Below are 24,183 nucleotides of genomic sequence, written 5' to 3' on the forward strand. Positions count from 1 at the left end.
AGCCCAAGAAAGGCTTTTCTTTGCAGTTTCACATACAAGCTTGCCTTCTGATGAGCTTTTTGTGTTACCTGGGTGAAAATACTTCTCTAGATGCTCAGATGCTTTTGCAGTGCTGTCAGACTCAAAGTGGTGGGTTAAAGCAGGCTATCAAATAAAGTAGGAACTTTTTTCAGTAACTCTATTATAGCATCTGTATGACTCAAATTATTAAAACTAGCAGAGTTTCAGAATTACAGATTAATTTCAAAATGGGATTTTTAACTTGTGCATGAAGTGCAAAGCAGTATAAACTTCAGGGCACAACTTGAGCTGTTTACACTGTTTTGCAGGAAGAAGGTTGTGGACAGTAGTGCAATGGTTGATTTGAGATTTGAGTCAGTATGAGGCAGCAGGCAAAATAGCTATTTAACTTGTCTGCCTCCATGCATTGCTTGAAATTCTTTCCCTCGACTCTTTCAAGCATGCTATTTCTTGTAGAATAGCTAGCAAGTTTTAGACTATTGTATCTCTTTTGCTCTTGTCTTTAATAATAAAACATCCAAATCTTCCTTTGCTTTTGCAAGTTTCCTGTGTTAATTGAATCCTCATTTTTAATCACAGGTCAGATTGGCAGAAGCCCAGTAGCCACTTACTGGCCATCACTGGCAGCAAAACAAGTTTTGTGCTGTAAGGGAGTAGGAATCAAGGGTATTGTTACCTCCAGCTCTGTTGAACATTTCACTTGAAGCTCTGCTTGGCCAGTGTGGAGCAGAATGTCACCGCTCCCTGCAGATGTGCAGCTGTACTGAGGTTCTTGCCCATAGAAATAATATCCTGAAACATGGAGCATAAACCATGAAATATTTCTATTTTGTCTCTGATCATGGGGCAAAACCACCCTGACAGAGCTTAACTAGATATAGAGTGTCTTTGGTTTTCAGATCATTGTTCTGATTTGGCCTGCAAGTTAAGGGCTTTTAATATTTAAAGCTATAGGCAGATTACAGGGACTGGCTGCTGCTAGTGATTTAAAACATAGAGTCATATCCAGCTTGTGTAAGTACAAAATAAAAACCATTCTTGTGGAGTGATCTTTGCATTTTAAGCTTATTCAGTCCACGTGTCTCAGGTAGTTTTTTGCTTGGGCTTCATGAAAGAGTTCTGAAGGCTTTCTCCTCTTCAAAAACATGGGGTAAGCCAAAGCAAAGCATGGGGAGCTTTAGGCACACACTAGTGTCCAAAGGCTTTTCAAGGCTGTCTTCAGAATTAGTTTTGTTGGAGTCTCTCTGCTCTGCGAAAAGTGAATCAAAAGAATTCATGTCGCTTTGGTTAATTTGAACTAGGTGATTAGCTTAAGAGGGAAGATACCATTCCAGTTTGAGCCAGTTCTGCCATACTTGTGAAAGCAAGCTCAAAACCCCCAAACATGTCATCCAAATTCTAGCACTGCTGGTTTCGTTCCCATTTAAGTCTAAGCACTGAGCAGCTGCAGCGTGGTGGCTGGTGGATGGACCTCCATGCGAGGGAGGTGGCTGGGTCTCTGTGCTTGGTCACTCCTGAGCACCAGCAGCACAGCTGGAGCATTTGGGGGTAACAGCTTTGAAAGCTGTGGTGCAGTTGTGGTGCTTTAGCCAAGTGCCTGTTGTGTTGCAGGACAAGCCAGTCGGACTTTAGGAGCTGGTTTATGCAGCTGAGACTTCGCTGTGCGGTGTTTTTCTTCAAAGGGTTTGCAGCCTAAGAGAAGCACAAGCATCCTAAGCTAGATCAGGAACAAACCTTGTGCATTAGCAGACTCTCCTTTAGTGACCTTTGGGACCACTTTGCTGTTGGTATTCATAGTATTAAAAAAAAATGCTGCTTGCATTTGATTATCAAACCTGAAGATTTCTTGGAACATACTGCTGGTGTGTTCAGACAATAAAAGCGTGATGTTACATATAACATGCTTTTATATCTGCAAAGGGGCTCTCTGAAGTGCTATCTAATTACATGTAAATATATATTCTTATGAATTAACTGGGTTTTTTTCTGTATTTATGTTGTTTTCAGAATACACAGATGATAGTGCCCTGATTCCTAAGAACTCCTCAGTGATTGTTAGAAGAATCCCTATCGGAGGAGTTAAAGCTACAAGCAAAACATACGTTATGTAAGTACCCGTAAAGCTTTGCATTCTTTGTGAGGGGTTGCAGTGTGTTCACTTTTTTCTCAATACTACTTTACAGAGGCCTTCAGATTGTATCTTTCTTGTTAAAGCTGCTGTCAGGTTTTGTTGTAATGGGGTAGATTTTTAATGTGTCTGTTCCAAAGCAGACTCACATTTGAGGCCTGCTGGGACATGGGCTTCCAGTTCCCAGAGGGGTAACTTTTTAGGTGATTCTTTTGAGTTTGTTCTTGGGGTTGATTTTTCTGAGACCAAATTTGTAGATCCAGTTTCCTCTAGATGGAGAGATTCCTCATTGTATAGTAGAGACAGCTATGCATTGTAGTGTAGTCTTATAATTTCTTCCCATCTCAGAAGACTCAAATTCTTAGTGTTTAACCATTCCTTGTGTTTGGAGGTGGGGAGGCAGGATATGGCAGATATTCTTATGCCCCAAATCCGGGGGTTTTGCATACAAGTTGCGGAGGAAAGACCAAGGGTTGCCAGTTGGCAAGCCATGCAAAGAAATTTCATTCTTAAGTAATTCATTTCGTTTCCTAAAGACAATATCCTTTTCAGACAAGAGAAAAAGAACAATATCCTTAAGTATCCTTGCCTTTTGTGCAAGTAAGATGAAGGAATAATTAATCCTTTCTGAACTTGAAACTTAAGTAATCACATTACCAAATGTTACTAGTAATCTTTGGTTTTACCCTAAGCTGGTATCTGTTCTCCGGGTTTTAATTCTGTATTCCTAAGATTTATGGAGGACAGAGAATCGGCTGTATTGATTAAAATTACGGATATTCAAATGCAGTCCCAGCTATGGGATTATTGCTGTTACTTGTGTATTCATGCAGTTCATTTCTGTATCAGCTACACTGGCCTTGTTTGAATGGTCATGTTTTCCAGCCTTCTTAGCTATGCCTCTCCACCACAATTAGTAGATATTATTAGCTTGTGGTTTTGCCATGTCTTTCTTTTGTTGGTTCTCAATAAAGTAGACCGAGTTAATGTGTGTCTCAAACAAACAGTACAGCAGCATCCTGGTACCCATGAGGCATTTGCAAGCAGGAAAAACCTGAATTTCTGTGGTTCTGCATGTACACTTAGGGCATGTTACTGCTGTAGTGGTTGCAATGCTTTCAGGCACTGCCTCGTGAATCTGGATGCCCAGTGTTGTGCCTGTAAACATGGCCTTGTTTGGGGGGTTAATTTAAGTTTATATGCTTAGTGCTGTCTTACCATGCATCCTCCCTTCCTGGTTGGATGGCACCCTCTCCTGGTGGTGTGATGCTGCCCTAAAATGAGCATAGATGCTGCTGGCATCAAAGATCAGATAAATACCTGCATGTGGGGATAAGGAAAGAATGGCACTGCTGTTCTAGCATTACAAATTACCCAGGCAGATGAGCTCCCTGTTTTCCTTCATCTGGAAATACTGCAGAAGCAACTGGTAGAGTGGTTCATGTTTGAGGATTATGAACGTGTGCTTCAAAAACTTGTTATTCACCTTGCAGCATGTTCTTCCTAGTAGATGGCTGAAGAAACCATTGTGTGCCAATTTAAAGTATTTCCCTGTAGCTGAGGAGGTCAGTGGCTGTCACTGCAGCCTGGGGTGTTCTGGAATCCTGAGCCTTTCTGTCCTAGAGAAATTCCTCAGCAGCCTTTGACTTGCCTCTGCTCATGGGAGCTTTGGATGATGTGTGCATTGTTTGTTGACTGTACCGATGGTTGCATGTCTGATTCATGATGAGTAGCATGCAGATACAGATTGATGAGTATGCGGAACCTCAGCAAGTTTTCAAATGTAATAAATATTTCCTAAAATACTGTAGCATTTTCAAGATTATCTTGAAGCAAATTCTGGCAATTAAGACCTTTTCTTTTGTCACAGGACTCCTAAATCGCACAAAATCCTAGAAACTGCTTTCAGGTGACATTTCTACTCCTATTTTTAGTCAATATAGCGTATGTAACACATTCAGTATTTTGGCACTTTGATGGCTCACTATAGTAGATACCTGAACACGGTGTTTGGGCTTCCACAAAGAAACACTGTTCTCAAGGCTGTGCTGCTGACACTTTTATTATTCCTTTGTCAGTTGACTTATGTTTCTACACTTAGTAAACTTGCACCTCAGAGTGTCTGGACCATCTCTGTTCTTTCTTGGAAATACAAGTACTGTATCTGGTACTGTTTGCAATCCTAGGGATACACAATTGGCTCAAGCTGCCTTCATATTCAGGTGATTGATTATTTAAGAACACAAAACTGTAGTACAGACTTAATAGTTTTGATGCTTACATAGCAGAGACAAAATACCTGACAGCTTCCTCTGGCACTGGTGTGTTCTAGATCTGTCAGTCTTGGAGTAATTTGTGACAGAGTAGAACTGTGGTTTTGGGGTTGTTTTAGTTGCACTGTTTATGTATATACATACACAAATGTTTATGTAGACAAATACATTTCCATATTCATTAAACTATGAGAGCATAATGTTGTGATGTTTGGGTTTTATAATGTTTTCACTGCTTTATGTTGGGTACAAGTGCTTTTTTTAAAAATTCTTACCATTTTTATTTCTTCTTCTAGAAGTCGAACTGAGCCAGTGAGTGGGACATCAAAAGCAGTATGTAAAAACACAATCTCACACTTTTTTCTACACACTGCACTTAATTCTAAACAATGTAGCCTTTTATTAATTTTTCAAACATTAACTTAATATATATTCCAGTAAAACATAGTCAATGTTGTGAATACAATGTATTTGATTCAACATAGTAAAAATCTGAGTAATGCCATTGTTCGCAGAGTTCTAATGTGAATATTGGTATTTGTGCCTAGTAATGCATTGTATTTCATATTGATATCCCAGAGTATTTCCTGTATGACTCTGTGTTGTACAGATAATGTACGATCGTTTTGAGATCATGTAGGTTTGAGGTTTGCACAGTTGAACATGGTGCCATGTTCTGCATCTGTCTGTCTATAGCTAGTAACATGTATGTTTGTATAGGTTGTTGTGTGCTTTTTGTTTCTTGCAATAAAAATTGTTTGGAGTGTATTTTTTGCCATTTTCACATTGTATCACTTAGCTTTTGGTTTTAAATACTTTTTTTTGCCTAATGGTTTTTGAAAATGTAATCAAAAACCACTGAGAAACCATTAGTGTTAAACTTGGTGCTGTTTCTTACCTTTGACTTGGGGGTTCAAACAAATACCAAACCAACATATCCCACATGTTTTGAGGACAGTTCTATGCAGCTACATGATTCCTTTTCATGTCCTTAAATACTTGGGTATCTGTTCCTAAAACTGTATAATTGAAGTGATATTGTTTGGGCCCCTCCGAGTACATCATTGTCTTTAATAGATTGCCGTGAATTTAAATATTGTTGCTACACAAAGTGGTATTCTAAAGTTCTGCATTTGATCTTTCCACTTTATCTAATGAAGCAGTTTAGTTTAATAGTTTGTCTGCAAATGAAAATATCTAAAACCCAGTGTACGTATTTTGGCACAAGGTTAGAGCCTGGTGCGCTTGTGAGTAAAATCCCTGCCGTTTTTCTGAACTTCTGCCACAGTACATTTTTGGTTGTGGGTGTTGTCAGAGTTGGCTGCTGCTTTCATTCCCCAAAGGCTGAGCCTTTCTTTAGTATACCACCACTTGCCTTTTACATTTGGAAAAGGGGCAGCATTTTTCTTCAGGTTTGAAAACACTGATCTTCTGCTGGTAGAACATAAATAAGTAACACGGATATACTTGGCTGGTAATGGTCTAGATCTTGATTTGCCACTTGGGTTGAATAATATGTGTAATGATGCGTTTCAAAATAGTCCTTATAGTATAAAAATTACTGTTTGGTGGGTTTTATTTTTCATCTTTATTTTAACGGCTTTTTCTTCACTAGAATGGTGTGAGGCATTACACTAACCCTGGATCATTGGATCTGATCACTTTATAAGCTGTTAGGATAACTAATCTAGAAATTCCTGAACTCTGGGCTGTGTTCTGTGAAGAGTGCAGCCTCTGGTTCTCATGGAATGCTATGCATGGAATCAACTTAAAATTGAAAACCTTTCGTGTGTAGGTCTAAAAACACTAAGTCTAAATCTACATCAGTAATTCTATTGCTGATTGATTCAAATTCCTTTTTGGACGTGAATGCCTCTCATTGTGAGTTTGAGTTAGTTTAACTGGCCCAGTGACCCTAGTAGTTAATGTAATGCATTTATGTAAACCACGTTTACAGTATTTGATCTAATTCAGATGGGTTTTTATTTCTTGAAAACAGTTATTTTTCTTTTTGTTTACTAGCATGTGTATCAACACAAATCACATGTTCATAAATAAAGTTAACATTCTTTTAGCCTTGTGTGTTCCCTGGCATGTCTGTATTACATTTCTAAGTAGCATCTGACCATGAGATAACACAGATGGCTCAAAAAAGGGAGAAAAAAAGGAAAATCCTGGCGTGGGAGGGAAGGCTTAGTGTTAGTTAGGACTAGTTAAAAGTAGAGGAGCATTCATTTCCTGGTTGCTCTGCCTGTGGCACCACAGCGGGTGGCAGTGCCTCCTGGTTCTGGAGACACCGTGAGCTTTGTTTGAAACTAACTGAGGGCCCGGGCTGAAGTGTGGGGGTTTTGTTGTATTTTAAATACGCACATTTCTGTATGTATTTCAAAGCAGGGGCTGCATCTTAGCGTGGTAGGAACAAATCACAGGAAAGCTTGCCAGTTGTTGAGCAGTCAAGCAGCAGAATTAAAATTAATTAACATGTTTTTAAGCATACACAAATTCTTACACTTGGAATATTTCTCCATTGTCTTGCTCTTATGTTAGCTGTCCTTCTACGCTTGGAAATGTGTGCTGCTGTCACTACAGCCAAGTCAAGGGAGAGGGTCTTGTCTTGTGTGGTGGTTTGGTACCTGCAGGGTCTCGAGTTGGGATTTGTCCGTAGAGGCTGCACAAACACGGTTGTGCCCATTGTTGTAGCGGTGTCAAGCACAACCATGATCCTTCCAGGCTGAAACTGTAGTTTAGCCAGGCTAGTGGGTTTTGGGAAACCACTGGTATTTAATCGTAGCATTCCAGTAGTGACATGAGTCTTTTCCTCCTATTTTCTGTCCCCTTTCCCACTTGCTTTATGTCCGTTTCTATTTGGGTTTTTTTGCATAAAATTGGAGTTAATAGATGGATTCTCCATTCTGCTTTGGGGTGGGGAGCGTTTGGTTTTTTCAGTTCTGTAGTATGATCTGAGGGTTGTGTACAAGTTTCATGGAGGTGTTGTTTCTACTTAACTGATGGGAGAGACTGGCAAGGAAATACTTCAGAAGAAATTTAAATGAAAGAAAAGACACAAGCATGCAGGATCATTGGAAGATTGCCGTTGGGCAAACGTACTAAATAGGTCATTAATTATCTATTTGCTGTTTTTGATAAATTTAGAAAGGAGTGCTATCACCTCCTTGAAGAAATTAGACTTGCCTGGAGGCTATAAAATAGCTGTTTCCTAGAAAAATACAAGAGCTAATTAATAGTTTATTAGCTGTTATGTTTCACTTATTGGTCAGTACTAGACTCCAGCTTTCCTAATTTCTTGTTTACTTCTGAAAAACATAAATAAAATGTAAAATGAGAGTGGTTGTGCTTGCCATGAGAGAACATGGGCCTGTTTGTCCCCATGTGAAACAGAGTGGCATATGGAGCAGGAATCTTCAAAATACCAATCTGGCTTCCTTTTGAACAGAGCTAGGAACAAAATCTGAAAAGAACAGAAGTTGAATCTGCTGGTAAGACCTGCAACTGGACTGTCTGTCTTTCCAGACCTGGCTGTTCCTCTCCAAAGACACATTTTCTAGAAGTTTTTAGTTAGTAATGCAGTACGATTGGATGTGCTTTCCCAGACATAGAGAAGGAATGATTAATTGGAGTGAAGAATCATCTTCCACGTATGCATAGTTTTTCCCCAGAGTCTGCTAAAACTACTCCCTTGAGTTTGTTCCCTGCATTAGATAAGAAAGGACAACAACTTTTTCCACGGAAGGGTTTTAATCTCTTCTCATCAACTCAGTGACCTCTTGAGGAGAGCTGTTCAGTTTACAGGGGGAAATTTGGTTCTACATTTTTGAGCAACCTAAGACATAAGCGGCGTGATTCAGGTGTCTTTCTGGTAATGTTTTGCTTGTGTAAACCTAACTGCTGCTTGTGGCAGAATATAATTCAGTGTACTGGAAAAGGAACAAGCTAAGTTACCCGTTTCCTTGGGGCAGTTCCCGGTACTGCAGCCGGTTCCTGGGCTGCCTGGGGCTGGTTCCCCGCACTGTCCCGGGGCAGCCGGTGGGAGAGTGTGCTCGTGATGGGGAAAAAACGGCAGGGCTGTCTTCTGGAGCCGGGTTTTCATCATCAGGAGTGTGCTTTACACTTTCTTGCTTTTGTTCATTTAGTACAGGGCTGCTGTCAAAAACTGATTTTGGTCTGATAGCAAAATATTAAATTCTTATGTTTCCCAAACTAATTGGATAGTGTGGCCTGCGATCTAATAAAATACAATCAATCAGTTTTCTCAATTCTACACAAAATGGTGGGTTACTTTTATGGCTGGCTTAGACTGGTGTTTTATGGGGTATGGTGAGTTTGGCGTTTTTAAACTCATTGGCAGGAGGGGCAGAGTTCATGTCTCAGGGCTGATAACGCCTGTGCTTTATTCGGACAGGCACATAGTGTGTTCACAAAGGCATAACCATGTACATGTATAAATGGTGAGACATCAACAGATTAATTTACAAAATACAGTGAAAATAAGTTTCCTGTAGTGATGCTTCTCAAATTTTTAAAAATCCTTTGTAGCTGACAATTGACAGCTTCCTTCCGCCTTTGACTTGTAAGCAGTTGGGAGCATTTGACAGGGTTCTCTGAGATATTCAGGAGCAATAAGGTGATCTTTAGTGGGTTTGGATATTGTAGTTTCTCAGTAACACGGAGGCACTCTTGAGCTGTCAGAGGTTTGAACCTTGTTTTGAATAACTACAGAAATGCCTCTGTCAGTGCCACTCAGAGGATGTAGCACAGGTTGCAGAGTACAGTAGAGGTTAACTGTTGCCATGTTTTGACTGTAGAACTTGAATATGTGTTTAATTTTTTGTGAACAGATTGATGACTCTTCTGCATCTATTTCTCTGGCCCAGCTTACTAAGGTATATATATATATATTCTTGTCCAATACTTAAAGTGTTTGCTTCGTATTTTTAAATTTATACTGTGATCTATAGCTGGATAATTGTTGTAATTTGAACAAAACTTCAATTTCATTTTTAATAATTTAAAGTATTTATTTTAACTTTAAAACCCGTGTATATTTTGACACTATCCTGTAAAGAGTAGTTCCCAGTTTGGGAAGATGGAAGGGGAGTACCTTATCAGCCTCAACATAATGTTGCAGTGTTACTCATCTTCAAGACACAAAGAAGAAGCACTTCAGAAGCTGTTTACCGTTTTTTTGATACGTTTCGTTAATTTTGCGTTGGAAACTAACACAATTTTTACAGAAGAATTTAATTGGCTGTAAGTTATGGACATTCCGGGGGGGGTTGCAACAGCCAAAGTAGAAGCATTTCTGTAACATGGACAATTGCATGGCTATTTTTGAATTTCTAGTCATTCTAGTGACAGATGCATTATTTGAATGCTGCACAATTTCACAAATTGTAGTATATATACAGTGGACGACACAATCTAATTTGTTTGAACGCAGACTGTGTAAATTGTGTAAATGTACCTAATTGTTTATAGGAATATACCAATGTGTATTTGTGGCATATTAGCAGATGTGACCTTCTGGAACTGTTGTAATGCCGTGTTTTGCTCTGGAACTTGCATTTCTTGCTGCACGATGTGTAACTGTCTGGGAAGCACTAGTGAGTGCTCGGTGTGGCGAGGGCAGGGCCCCTGCACCCCCGCCAGGTCTCCTGGTCGTACGGGCTGGGCTTCATGGCCAGGAAACACAAATCTCCTCCCTCTGGTAACTTCTTCCCCCTCTCACTGCACAAATTAGATCATGTACATTTGGCAAAAAAAAAGAAGAAGAAAAGTTTGGAAGTTAGGCACCAAGAGAAATTGGGCTCCATTAGTGCCGTCCCTAAACGTGTCCTTGGTTCTGTAAACTTGTAAAGTTTTACTCCAAAATGTGAAAAACTGTCCAAGTGGTATTTCGGACAAATGCAGGAATGTGCCATAACGCAGCTCAAACCTGGTACTTGCTCTAAGCTCTTTAGTGCAGCCTGGCTCAGCACGGAGACAATTGTGTTAACCGTTTTCTGCTTTATTATTACTATGTATTAAATGCCATATTGGAATTTTGGTCTATTCCTACTAATGTTTTTGTGGTTTTCGGCTGTGTTTTGTAAACCGTTTGGGTTCAAACAAATTAGTCACCTATCTGTAAAGTTTTCTGTAAATGTTAATGGAAATGACTTCATAGCTGTCGATCTGGATTTTATTACTGTTGAGAAAAAACTGTGTATATGAAACAACCGTTTAATAAAACGTTGAAACTAGTTGGTTGCTTTTGTGAATGAATGCATCTAAAAGCAGGAACGAGTGGTTGATCGGAGTGGTAGGTGCTTGAGGTCCAGACCACTGCCAGTCACTGCCTTAGACCCTGCTTGTATCTGGACTAGTGTGCAATAAAAACATTGGAACAAATGCTACTTTAAAAAAAAAAAAAATCAGCTGGCTTCAGTAATTTGAAGATCTAGTTCTGCATAAGGTATATATTACAGTTTGTGTGTTAAAAGGACGCAGTCAACAGGAAAAAAAACCCTGCAGGTGTTGCTCACTGTGGTTAATCAATCTGTAGCAATTAGTAGGGGAGGGCCCTGCAGTCTGGCCTTGCCTGCAGCACCGTGGCCACATTTCTGCTGAAAAGAGGGATTATAAATAGCTTGATTCCTTGTCATGCTTCCGTGTCAGAAGCTGAATTTCAACAAGCAAAACCAACTTCCCCAGCTCTTAAGTTGTGTGTCCTTTTAACACTGCAAAATGTAAATACTGATACTTGCATACATCTTTCTCAATTAAATGTGCAGTGGATATCTTCTCTTTTGAATAGTCTGGAGCTTAAAAATACAGTTTAAAAATCCTGGATAGTGTATTTTTTTCTACACATAGCTTCAGTCCGCTTTGAAGAAAATTGGATTGGTTACACAAGTCTGTATGTAAGGTACAAACAGAGCCTAAGGTTTTGAGTGCCCAAGATGCTCCTTTCGAGTGGGTTACCAGGCACAGAAACATCATGTCATGGCGTAAGGACTCCCCAGAACATCTTCAGGACAAATGTGGTTTATCTAAGCAGCTGTTTTCATGCAGCCTCAGCTGGTGCTGTGCTGCTCTTTACAGGATTGGATGAGTGCTGTTGTCTTGGGCTGTGTGGGCTTAAACGTGTTTCTAATGCGTGTGTCAAACAATTACCTGTTGAACAGACCGCCAATCTGGCTGAAGCCAATGCTTCCGAGGAGGATAAAATAAAAGCTATGATGACACAATCTGGCCATGAATATGATCCAATCAAGTAAGTGTTGATAATGTCAAATCTGTTCTTTGAAGATTCTGAAAAGATTGTAGAGATGTTTGTTTTAGCAAGACACATACAGGTATACCTTCTTTTTCTTTTTTTTCCAAAAACTTGTAGTTACATGAAGAAGCCCTTGGGTCCACCCCCACCATCGTACACCTGCTTTCGGTGCGGGAAGCCCGGCCACTACATAAAGAACTGCCCAACAAATGGGGTAAGATCGGGGAGACTTTTGGTGTCACTTAGTTTTCAGTTGTATTGGTTTGGTTTGTGGTTTTTTTACCCTGGCAGTTACTTAACAAATACATGAATACTCATATTAAAAATTATTCCTCTTGGGGTGAAATACAAAGACTGTATCGTGGTGTTGCAAAGACCTTCAAATTAATTTATATTTTCATATATTTCAGTATTATTGGAAATGTTTCTCTTTTTTAAGCTTTTCTGTGACAGCTCAGTTTTAGTATCTTGTATAGAAAGGTTATGTTTCTGTTGAGCTCACCCCACCTATTGAATATTTGCGTGTTTTAATTCCATGAGTGTCTGGTTGAGTACTGGTCGTACCATGAGATATGTCTGCATTTCTTTTCTTAACAGGACAAAAACTTTGAGTCTGTTCCCAGAATTAAAAAGAGCACAGGAATTCCAAGGAGTTTCATGATGGAGGTGAAAGATCCCAATACAAAGGGTGCTATGCTGACAAACACTGGAAAATATGCAATACCAACTATTGATGCGTAAGTATGGAATTAATTGGACCGACCGAAAAATCAATGAGAGAAATCATGTCAGTGCCTGAGTGGTGATTTAGCCAATGCTTGGAAAAGTTTTCCTTTACCCATCTTTAACTTCTTTCCCTTTTCCTTCCTGCCCTCCCTCCAGGGAAGCTTATGCTATAGGAAAGAAGGAAAAACCTCCCTTTTTACCAGAAGAGCCGTCCTCCTCCTCAGAAGAAGATGATCCTATTCCAGATGAGTTGTTATGTCTCATTTGCAAAGATATAATGACTGATGCAGTTGTTATTCCCTGCTGTGGAAACAGTTATTGTGATGAATGTAAGTGTTACCGCCATGTGTGTTAATTCAAATCATCACATCTGATCTTCTGAAAGCAGAAATGGATAATGAAATTATTTTGTTACCAGTTCTATTTAATATTTAAGTGTACTTAGAATGGGAAAGGACTCTTCTTGTAGAAAGAAAAAAAAAAAAGGGCAGGGGGGGCAGAAAGCTTTTTTCCCTCCATATGTATCTACTTAAATCCTCTTTGCATGCAGTGGAATGAGTATGAGAAAAGAGCATAATCATGCACGTGATTGCAGTATTAGATATCGAATGAATTTAGTTTGTCCGCGGCCTTTTCTCCCACACAAAATTACCACCAGCTCTGGTGACTTACTGAGGTCTGCAACAAGCAGATAATTGGGCATTTATTCCGCATTCTTTTCCACAGGAGAGTTGGTTAAAACCTTCAGAACTCAAACCTGCTCATGGGTTTTTGAAATGTGTTTTATTCATAAACCTTGAGATTCTGGAACTTCTCGCTGTACTGGGTAGTGGAAAAAAAGTCCAGGGGAGACATCCAGACACAGCCCACTCTGCACCGTCAGTGTTACAGGAGTGAAGTATCAACTGTAGAGTTATTTACTACATCCTAGAAATTTTTTACACTATTGAGCATTTATAGCTTCATGCTCTGTTTCAAGAGCGTATCCGCCCATTAATCACATACATGTTTTTATAATCCATTAGAACCCCAAACCATTCCTTAGTTTGGCTAAAAGTGTTTGGATGGTTGTCATTACTCACAGGTATTAGGACAGCGTTACTGGAATCTGAGGAACATACGTGCCCAACATGTCATCAGACAGATGTTTCTCCTGATGCTTTAATTGCCAACAAGTTCCTGCGCCAGGTAACATTATGACTTTTACGTAAACCATTTGTAAGAAAAGTCTATTTGTAAAAAGCTGAATGGGAAGAAAATAATAATTTACCTCTCCTTAAGCAAGGCAAAGTTGAGTAACACTAAATTTAGTTTTCAAATGCATTCTTTTGCAACTATAGACAGTCTGGCAGATTCACACTTTCGTTTAGCATGATTGCCTCACTTTCAAATCTAGTGTTAGCACCGAAGGACTTACAATACAGATACTGAGTTACTAATCATTAACATAAGTGTTTAATGTGATGTGTTCATACAGCTATATGTTGATTTATTTTAGGATTATTAGCACTTAGAGGAATACACAAGTGATTTTACTCCATGGAGGCTTTTGTTCATTTATCTACTGAAGTTTTATGTTACCTTCTTGTGAATGTTTTTCTGCCTCCAGGCTGTGAACAACTTCAAGAATGAGACGGGTTACACAAAAAGGCTCCGTAAGCAGGTTCAGCAGCAGCAGCAGCAGCAGCAGCAGCCGCCGCCACCGCCGCCACCAGCACCGCATCCCCCGCCACTGATGAGACAGACCATCACGCGGCCGCTGCAGCCGCTGCTCCGGCCGGCACTGGCCCGGCAGCAGGACCCGCTCATGATCCCGCTGGCGTCGCTGGCCTCGCGTTCGGCCGCGCTGCCGTCGCTGGTGCCCGGGCAGGCGGCTGGGCTGCCGGTCAACCCATCACTGGTTGTCTCTGATCTGCCCCCAGCCGTGTCACTGTCTCTCCGCGGGGAAAAGCCAGATGGGCCTTTTCGGTAAGTCGGTCTGGATCAGTGTGAACATACAAGACGCCAAAATGCGTAAGTTAGATTCTTCCTGAGCTTCTCAGCTAGCGATTTATATATTGTTAGTGACAGTTGCAGATAGTGGTGGAAGTTGTGGGGTTGTTTTCCCTTTGAATGAGGACGCTTTAAGCTGGAAGTGTGCCCCATGCAAGAATTTTCTCAGCAGCATTCCCTGTTGGGTGCCCTTTCAGTCACTCCATACAGGTTTACGCTAAAGAGGAACTTTTTGTCCCCAGGACTCTTTAAGTGGCTGCAGTTCCTGAAGTGACCATTTAGTGAGGTCAGACTTTCTTGAGTGCCTTAATTTCTCTAGCACTGTGGGAATATTTCCATGAGAAGCGTAAAAGCACAATTATAGGTAAAATTGACCAGGTGTTTTGTGTTTTCACAGTACTTTTTTCAACAGTGTTTCTATAATCGATATTATGATAAGTCAGAGTCATCCTCCGTAACACAGTGTCGTCAGTGGTGCATAATAAACATTGAAACACTGTAAATTTGAAGTACTTACAAACATGAGAGCCATAAGTTTGCAACTCAGTGAAGTCATATGAAAATACATTTAAAATCTGTGCCGTTGTTTAGGGCTTATATCCTCTCAGCTTTATGCCTTGAAGGCCAATAGCAGCTCTGTCCAGAGGACTGTCAGGCTGAGAGGTACCCTTGGATACAAAGGAGCACAATTCTAAGGCAGCCTCTGAATTAGCACAAACATTTCCTAAGAGATTTTCCGTTCTTGCCTCTTCCAAAGCTGAGATTCCGTGTGTGGGTGATAGGTTCTCTAATCCTTTCATGTGCAGCTAGTTTTATTTTTCACTTCCATTTACAGTAGTCAGTCTTTTCTCACCTTGAGCTTTACATTTCAAGTAGCACTTCAGAAGACTTTGAATAATAGGAATTTGGATTTTTTTGTAGTGACCCTGATTCTGTTTTACCTCCCGCTGCTCTGGTGACTGCCGCTGAACTTTCTAAATCTTCCTCTCTGTCCATCAGCAGTTTGTTGGAAGAGAAGGTAAATTTTATTTCAACATATGCGATGCTTCTGGTATTTTAGTAGAGATTAGTTTCTAACTGATTGTATTTATTCACAAGGGCTATCAGGTTCCTGTACTAAGACAACCGGCTTTGCCGAGTCTTCTGGGCCCCCAAGGACAATCAATACCCACAACTGGTAAGTAACTGTAACTTTAGAATTTCCTTTGAAAAATCATCTTCAGATAAACTGAATGTTCTTTGTTTTTCCTTTTTCCTCTCCCCACTCCAAAGGTCACCCATTGAGAGCCGGTGCCATTCGCTCAGCAGGTGGCAGACCAGGCTGGGAACTGTAAGTATTCTACAGAAATTCAGTGTATTACTACTTGTAACCAGTTAAATTATGCTGTAACAATAACTTATACAACAGCTGATTTATATTGAAGTAATTATCCACAGATAGTTGTGGAGAGTACAAGTGGTAATTAATTTTTAAATGGCTCAATTTGAATTAGCTTTAGCAAAGGGGATATGCGCTTTCAGTCAGATTATTTAAAATAAAACTTCAGCACATAATTGAAAAGAGGACTTTGAAAAATGAACAATTTTTGAGGAAACCATAATTACATATAAAACCTAAACATAATTAAAAGATCAGATGGGAAGCTACCCTTTTGATTACTGGCGGAACAGGGCTGAAGGAATTGATTTCCCAATAGAAATCAGCCTCCAACATTCTTTAACAACTCAGCTCATACTGATTGAGCAAATTGTTGGAAAAGTCAACACTGTTATTTTACAACAGTGTCTTCAATTTAGTCATCTAAACCAGCCAAGCTGCTTTCTCTTGGAGAGAGAGAAATCTGCTTTATCTGTTACTGCAGTGTCAAATTTGTCCTTCATCTTGCTATGTATTTGTTACAGTAGATTGCAAGGGTGTGTTTATTGAAACAAAAACCAGGAACCATCCCACAGATTATCTAAAATCTCAAATTCAGTAAGCAAGAGAATAACAATTCAGGAACAAGACCAGGAGTCAGCAGCACAGGGAGCATATGTGGGAGAAGCGAAAAGCAGTGGAGAGCTGAGCTGATCCTGTGCGGTGCTTTGGGGCTGAGCAGTGGGGATGCAGCAGAGGGTGCTGAGCACGGCTCGGGGTGCAGAGCGGCTGCTGCGCTGGCTGGGGAGGGCGAGGAGGAGGATGGAGCGCTGAGCTTGGGCTGGAATGAACAAGAAAGCGGGGAGGGAACTGCTGAAGTTGAGAAGAAGCTCTTGCCAATGCGCTTCTGCTTCATCCGCTTTCCTCTTTAAAATCAGGGCAGAGTGTGACAAACAGTGACACGTGGTTTTGGGTTTCTTTAGTGCAAACCGAGGCCGCCCACACAGTGACCGTGCCCAGAGGACTCAGACCCCGTCGCTCCCAGCATCCGCGCCCGTATTCGTGCCCGTGCCCCCGCCGCCGCTGTACCCCCCGCCACCCCACGCGCTGCCGCTGCCGCCGGGGGTGCCGCCACCGCAGTTCCCGCCGCAATTCCCACCGGGGCAGCCCCCGTCCGCAGGGTACGGGGTCCCCCCGCCGGGATACCCCCCGGCTCCTGCCAACCTGTCATCGGCCTGGGTACCCACCGCAGTGCCAGCGGCGCATTCCAACGCCATCCCGACCACACAGGCGCCTCCTTTGTCTAGGGAGGAGTTTTACAGAGAGCAACGGAGACTGAAAGAGGAGTAAGTATTTGGCTCAGTGGCGTTGCGTTGTTTTTCATGTTTGTATTTTGATAGCATATCAGACTGCAGTTACACTGAAGTTCATCTGACATAAGCAAAAATGACAGTTTTTTTGCCAATATACTTTTTCATTGCAGATGATAAACATGCAAAACTTAAACCAAAACAAATGTAATTCTAAAACTTCCCCTAAAACTTGTAGGAATTCTATTTGTTTTTGCTTAAATAGGATGTTCACCTTTTGCATTTGCATGCAATATACATTTTCTCATATTGGCCATGTTTTGTTTCTTGATGTCTTTTTGTAATAAAGGTCGAACTATAATTGTAATAAAGGTCAAACTTATTTTAACAGGGAAAAGAAAAAGTCCAAACTTGATGAGTTTACAAATGATTTTGCTAAGGAATTGATGGAATATAAAAAGATTCAAAAGGAGCGTAGGCGTTCGTTTTCCAGGTAACTGCTTTACATGTCCGTAACGGAGAAGCAGATTGTCTAGAAGAATCAGGAGGAGTTCACTCCGCCTCTGTCGTTAGCTGGATCGGATGATTCGAGGGAGTTCTGTATGTAGGGTACTGGCTCAAACATGGCAGAGAGTGCAGGGGACTGAGAGCTCCAGTTGGGCAGCAGTATTAAAGAACAGGTGGTTTTTATTCAAGCTGCTCTGCAGTAACACCCTTCACATCCCCACAGCCCGGAGCAGGCGAGAAGCTGCACAGGGGGAGTTCTGGAGTTTTGCATCTCCCTTGTGATTGTACCCATTACCTCAGAGCACTCCAGAGGAGATGTGTGAGAAATTGGCTTCCTCTTCTCTTCTGGTTGCCTCATACAGATATGTGGAGAGATTTTCACCTGGACTGCAGACTGGTAGCTTTTGCTAGTGTTTTGTTAACATTGTTACATTTTTTTTAGGAATTACAGTATCAGACTTGTTTTTAAAGAAATCTTAAATTGGTGAAAGACTTTTGAGAGAAGGAACGATGCTAATGAACATAAGCAGAATAATGTGAATTAGTTCTTTAAAACATAATAAAAACCTTGTGAAGAAAAAAAGTGAGGGTGGCTGATCCTTCCTATCCCAAAAACTCCCTTGGGCAGTAGTCTGGATAGCTCTGGCAGTAACGCTGTCAAGATCTTCCCTGGAGTGATGCCATTGAGTCCTGTTACTAGCAGCTGAGTTTAGAAGCTTTTAGATATGATTTTTTTGGAATTGTGGTCACTAGCCTTGGTTTGAGCTAGAGGAATGCGCAGATTTTTGCTAGGACATCTGGCTAGAAGCGTTGAGTTCAATTCTACTTTATTGCAGTACAAGTAATTTGCATCTTGCACGAATTGCCGAATAGGGAGTGAAGTTAAATAGACTAAGCTGGCATTTGAAAATTGAACTTTACTGTCTTCAGGCTAAATTGCGTTTTCTTGATGTTTGATACTGCACTGTAGCTGTTAAGACTGGCTCTTTTTGCACCTTACTGCAACAAAAAATGATTTGCACTGCATGTAGTTGCCGAGTAGTGAAAAACATGCACGTTCGTGTACCAGTAGAGGCCAGTGTGCACCGCCTTAAATCAATCACTAGCTGTGGTAGTTTGTGTAATAGGAGTGAGTGGAAATAGACTTACCCTTCTGTATGTTTTTACACTAACAAAGCAGCAGCTGGTCTGTCTTGTAAGCAGAAACTTTTACATGTTACCAAGTTTTTCAATTTGCAGTAGTGTTATGTCAGCAGCTGAAAGCAGCTTTGACATAAGCATATGGAGAGAAAAAAAAAATAGGAGGAAAAAACTGGGGAGAGTGACTGTTTTGAATTAACTTCATCTATTTTTTTTTGTGCTGTGTTCTTTTTAAGGTCCAAGTCTCCCTATAGTGCTTCATCTTACTCTAGAAGCTCGTATACCTACTCCAAGTCACGGTCGGGTTCCTCCCGCTCTCGCTCCTACTCTCGATCGTTTAGTCGTTCCCATTCGCGTTCCTACTCGCGATCGCCGCCATATCCAAGACGAGGCAAAGGGAAGAGTCGTAACTATCGTTCTAGGTCAAGGTCACATGGGTATCACCGGTCAAGGTCAAGGTCACCCCCGTACAGAAGATACCATTCACGGTCAAGGTCTCCAGTGTTTAGAGGCCAGTCTCCCACTAAACGGACAATCCCTCAAGGGGAAGGAGAGAGGGAGTATTTTAACAGATACAGGGAAGTCCCCCCCTACGACATGAAAGCGTACTATGGCAGATCTGTGGACTTCAGAGATCCCTTCGAAAAGGAAAGATACAGAGAGTGGGAAAGGAACTATAGAGAATGGTACGAAAAGTTTTACAAGGGCTATGCCGTTGGCGCTCAGCCTCGGCCTCCAGTCAACAGAGAGAACTTTTCTCCAGAGAGGTTTGGTCCACCTGGGACCAGGCGAGAGAATTCACCGTATGCGCGGGGACGTAGGGAGGAGTATCCTGGTGGGCAGAGCCACAGGAATCGTAATATAGCTGGAAATTACCCTGAAAAACCTTCTGGCAGAGAGAGCCACGGCATCAAGGATCCCACAAAATCAAAAGAGAAGGAAGTGGAAAATCCACTGGGAGATGGCAAAGGAAATAAACATAAAAAACACCGGAAGAGAAGAAAAGGGGATGAGAATGAAGGATTTCCCAATGCTGAGTTGTTAGAAGGTGCAAGAAAACCAAGAGAGCCAGTTACAGCAGAAGACGTTAAAACGGACTCTCTGTTCATGGTCCCGAGCAGAGATGATGCCACCCCTGTGAGAGATGAGCCCATGGAAGCAGATTCGATTGCTTTCAAACCCGTGTCTGAAAAGGAGAAAAAAGAGAAGGACAAGCCAAAAGCAAAAGTTGACAAAACAAAGCGGAAGGTAGAAGTGACTGCTGCTCCAAAGAAAGACAACGTGGTAAAACCAGCTAAAGCTTCCCAAGAGAAGGCGGACACCGACCGGGAAAAATCTCCTCGAACAGAACCACCCGTGAAAAAAGCGAAGGAGGAGTTGCCAAAGACAGACAGTGTTAAAGCATCTTCCTCTCAAAAGGATGAGAAGGCTCTTGGTACCCCACGGAAAGTTCACCCAAAAGCAACAAAAGATCATCCAGAAACCAGACCAGCCAAGGAGGAAAAGGCAAAGAAAGACCATCCAAAAGAAACCAAGTCAGAGAAGCCCTCCAACAAAGAGGACAAGTCAAAAAAGCCTGCTGAAAAAAGCAAACCTTCCGATGCAAAACCTGAAAAAAGAAAAAGAAAAGTAGATGAAAAGGCTGATAAAGAGCACGAAGCCACTTCCACAAAGGCCTCTAAGCCAGAAACTGCTGAATCGAAAACATCGCCAAAGGGGAAGACTGAGCCTGATGGTGAAAAAGGAGAGCGAACTCCAGAAAAGGATAAATCTGCTTTTAACAACCCCGCGAAGAAGATTAAACTGAACCGAGAAACTGGAAAAAAGATTGTGAGTGGAGAAAATGTGCCACCCGGTAAAGAGCCTGTTGAGAAACCTGAGCCGAGCAGCAGCAAAGTGAAACAAGAAAAAGTGAAGGGAAAAGTGAGAAGAAAAGTAGCAGCAGCTGATGGGTCTAGTTCAACTCTGGTAGATTACACCAGGTACCTCTTTGTTTCTTTTCTTAGTCTTTTCTCCCTCGACCCCTGCCACAATGTACAATTCTTTATGGTGACTGCTGAACAGCTCCATGCCAAACGAGTGAATAACCTGTGATCTTTCCTGCTAAACTGTGCTTGTGTCAAAATCAAATTGCATTAAACAAAACGAGCAGTCTGTGCTGCACAGAAAGCTGATAAGGTTAATTTTGTTGGTGACATGTTTGACCTTTACTTGTGTGACTTTTTTCTCCTCTTCTCGTTCATTACACATTGGCTCTTTGAGGTGTCCCTGTATGTCTTCCTTCAAGTCCAGCTTACTGCTAGAGGCAAGGATAACCGACAGGTCTATACCATGCAATATTTTAAAATATTTAAAGTGTTTTAAAAGTTGCAGGGTACTGTAACAATCTGCTTTTGTCAGAATGGCATGAAATTGTACCTTGAGAAATGGCAGCCTGGCTCCCAATCTGCCGCCGTGCTGGCGGCTGTGACGCCACTCACACTGACACAGCTGCGCTGCTCCCAGCTCAGCACAGCTGCTTGGGCTCTTCCCTTGGCACTTGCTCTGCTACAGCCCATCGTGTGACGTGTGGGGATAAAGAAACAACCAGACACAGTGATCTGTTGTGGAGCTGTTATTACATTTCAGCATCTAAAGAAACAGGACAAAGCAAAGTCAGAACATTTAAGACATCACTGGAGACTTAAGATAGTGTCCTGATATTGTGAAAAGCTTTTAAATGTACATTTTTCTAACGAATGCTGAGACATGAGAATAAAACTTTGGTTGTGTATACCTCTCCATAACTGCTTGCTTACATGTTGAAACAAGAATGTATATTTAGTTTATGTGCCATTGGTAGAAATAGGACAGGAAGGAATTAGCAGATCAGACAGTCCCCAATCTGATAATCTTGTGTCTTTGTTAATTAAATGTATAGTAGGAAGATACTGAATGAATTGCTTGCTCATAATCTCAGCTGGTGGACTCATCCTTTCTCTTGTCTGTTCCCTTAATTGAACATCTTTTGAAAAAAATACTGAAAATTTAGGATTGAAGCAAAAGCCATTTTATAAAATGTTACAAGAGATGACAGTGTGTGTATCATTATTAACGTACCTTTTTTTTTTTTCCTCTTAGCACTAGTTCTACTGGAGGAAGCCCCGTTAGAAAGACAGAAGAAAAGACAGATACAAAACGAACTGTCATTAAGACCATGGAAGAGTATAATAATGATATAACTGCCCCTGCTGAAGATGTCATCATTATGATCCAGGTCCCACAGTCCAAGTGGGATAAAGATGACTTTGAGTCTGAGGAGGAAGACATTAAATCCACCCAGGTGCCCACAAACATCAGCAAACCTGCTAGTGTTATAAAAAATGTGAGCGCTAAGCCACCAAACCCTGTAAAACACAACGAAAAAGAGACGGAGCCTTTGGAGAAAACACAGAAAACTACAAAAGAGGCAAGTTATGAAAGCTCCCAGCACGACACAAAAAGTTCAAAAAGTTCTGTCTCGAATGAAAAAGGAAAAACCAAAGACCGGGATCATTCGTTGTCAGATAAGGACACTTCTGAGAAGAGAAAGAGCGGCGTTCAGCCGGAGAAAGACCACTCGGAACGTGCAGCTGAGCAAGGAAACGGCAAAAATATTTCTCAATCTTCCAAAGACAGCCGATCTTCAGAGAAACACGACACCGGCCGTGGATCCACTGCTAAAGACTTCACTCCGAACCGAGACAAGAAGTCTGACCATGATGGCAGCAGAGATCATTCTAGTTCCAAGCGCAGAGATGAGAAGGGTGAATTTGCAAGGAGGAAAGACTCCCCCTCTCGAACCAGGGAATCTGCGTCAGTCCAGAAAAGTAAACTGAGAGAGGAGCGAGCGGAGCCGTCCAAAAAGGGCCCTGGAGAAGCCAAGCGGAGCAGCTACAGCCCCCCGCGCGAGCGGAAACAGACTGAACACAAAGCTGCTCACGAGTCCAAGCGTCCAGTGGAGGAACACAAACCTGCGGATAAAAATTCAGGAAAAGAGAAGGAGAAGGAGAAAGAAAAGGAGAAGGAGAAAGAGAAGCACGTACCAGAAATGAAGAGCAATAAAGAAAAAGAGAAAGAGAAAGAAAAAGAAAAAGAGAAAGAAAAAGAAAAAGAGAAAGAAAAAGAAAAAGAGAAAGAGCCAGCTGGTACTAAACCACCTTTGAAACAAGAATCCCCAGATGTAAAATCTGAGAAAGAGAACGTGAGTGCACAGAACGATAAGAGCGTGATCAAGCCCAAGCCTCAGGTAAGCAGCTCCTCACGCCTCTCTTCCGACCTGACGCGAGAGACCGACGAGGCTGCCTTTGTGCCCGACTACAACGAGAGTGACAGCGAGAGCAACGTATCTGCAAAAGAGGAGGAAGCTCCGGGGAAAAATCCTAAAGAGCCGAAAGAAAAGGTGGTTGAAAAGGCGAAGGAGGAGCCGGTAGCGGCTGCGGCCGCCGAGCAGCCCGAGGTGAGTCAGAGCCAGAGCAGCCCCAGCGTGAGTCGCAGCCGCAGCCACAGCCCGTCCGAGAGCCAGACCCGCAGCCACAGCAGCAGCGCCAGCTCCGGGGACAGCCAGGACAGCAAGAAGAAGAAGAAGAAAAAGGAGAAGAAGAAGCACAAGAAGCATAAGAAACACAAGAAGCATAAGAAACACCTTGGAAATGAAACGGAATTGGAAAAGAGCCAAAAACACAAACACAAGAAGAAAAAGTCGAAGAAGAGCAAAGATAAAGAGAAAGATGACCAAAAAGTGAAATCTGTCCCTACATAGAACGACAGATAATAACAAAATGACTTAATTCCTAAGTCATCTGTATTAAATTTTGTTAAAATATAAACGAATTCAAGCGTTGTAAATAATGACATGAAAGACCCTGTGCTGCACTTAAAATATTGCTGCTTGATTATTTGATTTTTACATCAGAGCTTTATAAAAGTGAACATTTTGTACAGAATTGTGAGTTGTGACCATGTAACATGAAAGGTTTTGCTGGGGCATCTTATTTTTAACCACCGTTAATTAGTTTGGGTGGAGTTTACTGTACTGTGAAGATTTTCACATTTGAATTTTTTTTTAATTGCCTGGCAGAAGAAGCTGGTATCAGTTATAAAATACCAGCAGAATGATTTGCAGAATACATTACAGCCCTGTTATGTCACTTTTTGATTACAATAAAAAGTTTTCAGTAAACTATCCAATGTGATGAGGTTTCCAGTGATAGCCGAACGTTAGCAGAGAGAGGAGTGACAGAAAAAAGTACTTGTAAAGAACTTCCCAGTGGGTTTAATCTGCAAAAGCCTGGCCAGACCGTAAATCTGAAGTGATGCCATGTGGGGAGGTACTGCCTAGTGTGCCACTTCTTCCTGTGCCAAGTAGACTTGGTTTGATATTGTAAAAGGCAGTGTATGGCCCCAAAATACAGCCACTAGTAACGGCTGGTACT

The 24,183-nt window shown here is 41.5% G+C and overlaps 1 protein-coding gene across 4 annotated transcripts in view; it reads left to right on the forward strand.

The window, feature by feature from the left end:
* The window catches only part of RBBP6 (RB binding protein 6, ubiquitin ligase), a 28,441-nt gene extending 4,503 nt beyond the window's left edge, over positions 1-23,938 (forward strand). The window contains exons 2-18 of one of the 4 annotated variants that reach the window (XM_082064963.1): positions 2,029-2,128; positions 4,020-4,058; positions 4,719-4,755; positions 9,279-9,323; positions 11,607-11,695; positions 11,816-11,912; positions 12,296-12,435; positions 12,581-12,753; positions 13,509-13,612; positions 14,034-14,392; positions 15,338-15,434; positions 15,515-15,593; positions 15,689-15,746; positions 16,757-17,119; positions 17,475-17,576; positions 18,967-20,712; positions 21,851-23,938. In XM_082064963.1, the coding sequence (XP_081921089.1) occupies positions 2,029-2,128; positions 4,020-4,058; positions 4,719-4,755; positions 9,279-9,323; positions 11,607-11,695; positions 11,816-11,912; positions 12,296-12,435; positions 12,581-12,753; positions 13,509-13,612; positions 14,034-14,392; positions 15,338-15,434; positions 15,515-15,593; positions 15,689-15,746; positions 16,757-17,119; positions 17,475-17,576; positions 18,967-20,712; positions 21,851-23,510 (5,288 nt within the window). In that variant the 3' untranslated portion in view covers positions 23,511-23,938. The remainder of the gene's footprint in view (positions 1-2,028; positions 2,129-4,019; positions 4,059-4,718; positions 4,756-9,278; positions 9,324-11,606; positions 11,696-11,815; positions 11,913-12,295; positions 12,436-12,580; positions 12,754-13,508; positions 13,613-14,033; positions 14,393-15,337; positions 15,435-15,514; positions 15,594-15,688; positions 15,747-16,756; positions 17,120-17,474; positions 17,577-18,966; positions 20,713-21,850) is intronic. The other 3 variants (XM_082064965.1, XM_082064964.1, XM_082064966.1) reach the window with 3 other exon arrangements.
* Positions 23,939-24,183: the final 245 nt, after the last annotated feature.

This window comes from Streptopelia decaocto, assembly GCF_964273445.1.
Source record: "Streptopelia decaocto genome assembly, chromosome: 13".
In the NCBI taxonomy this organism is placed as follows: Eukaryota; Metazoa; Chordata; class Aves; order Columbiformes; family Columbidae; genus Streptopelia; species Streptopelia decaocto.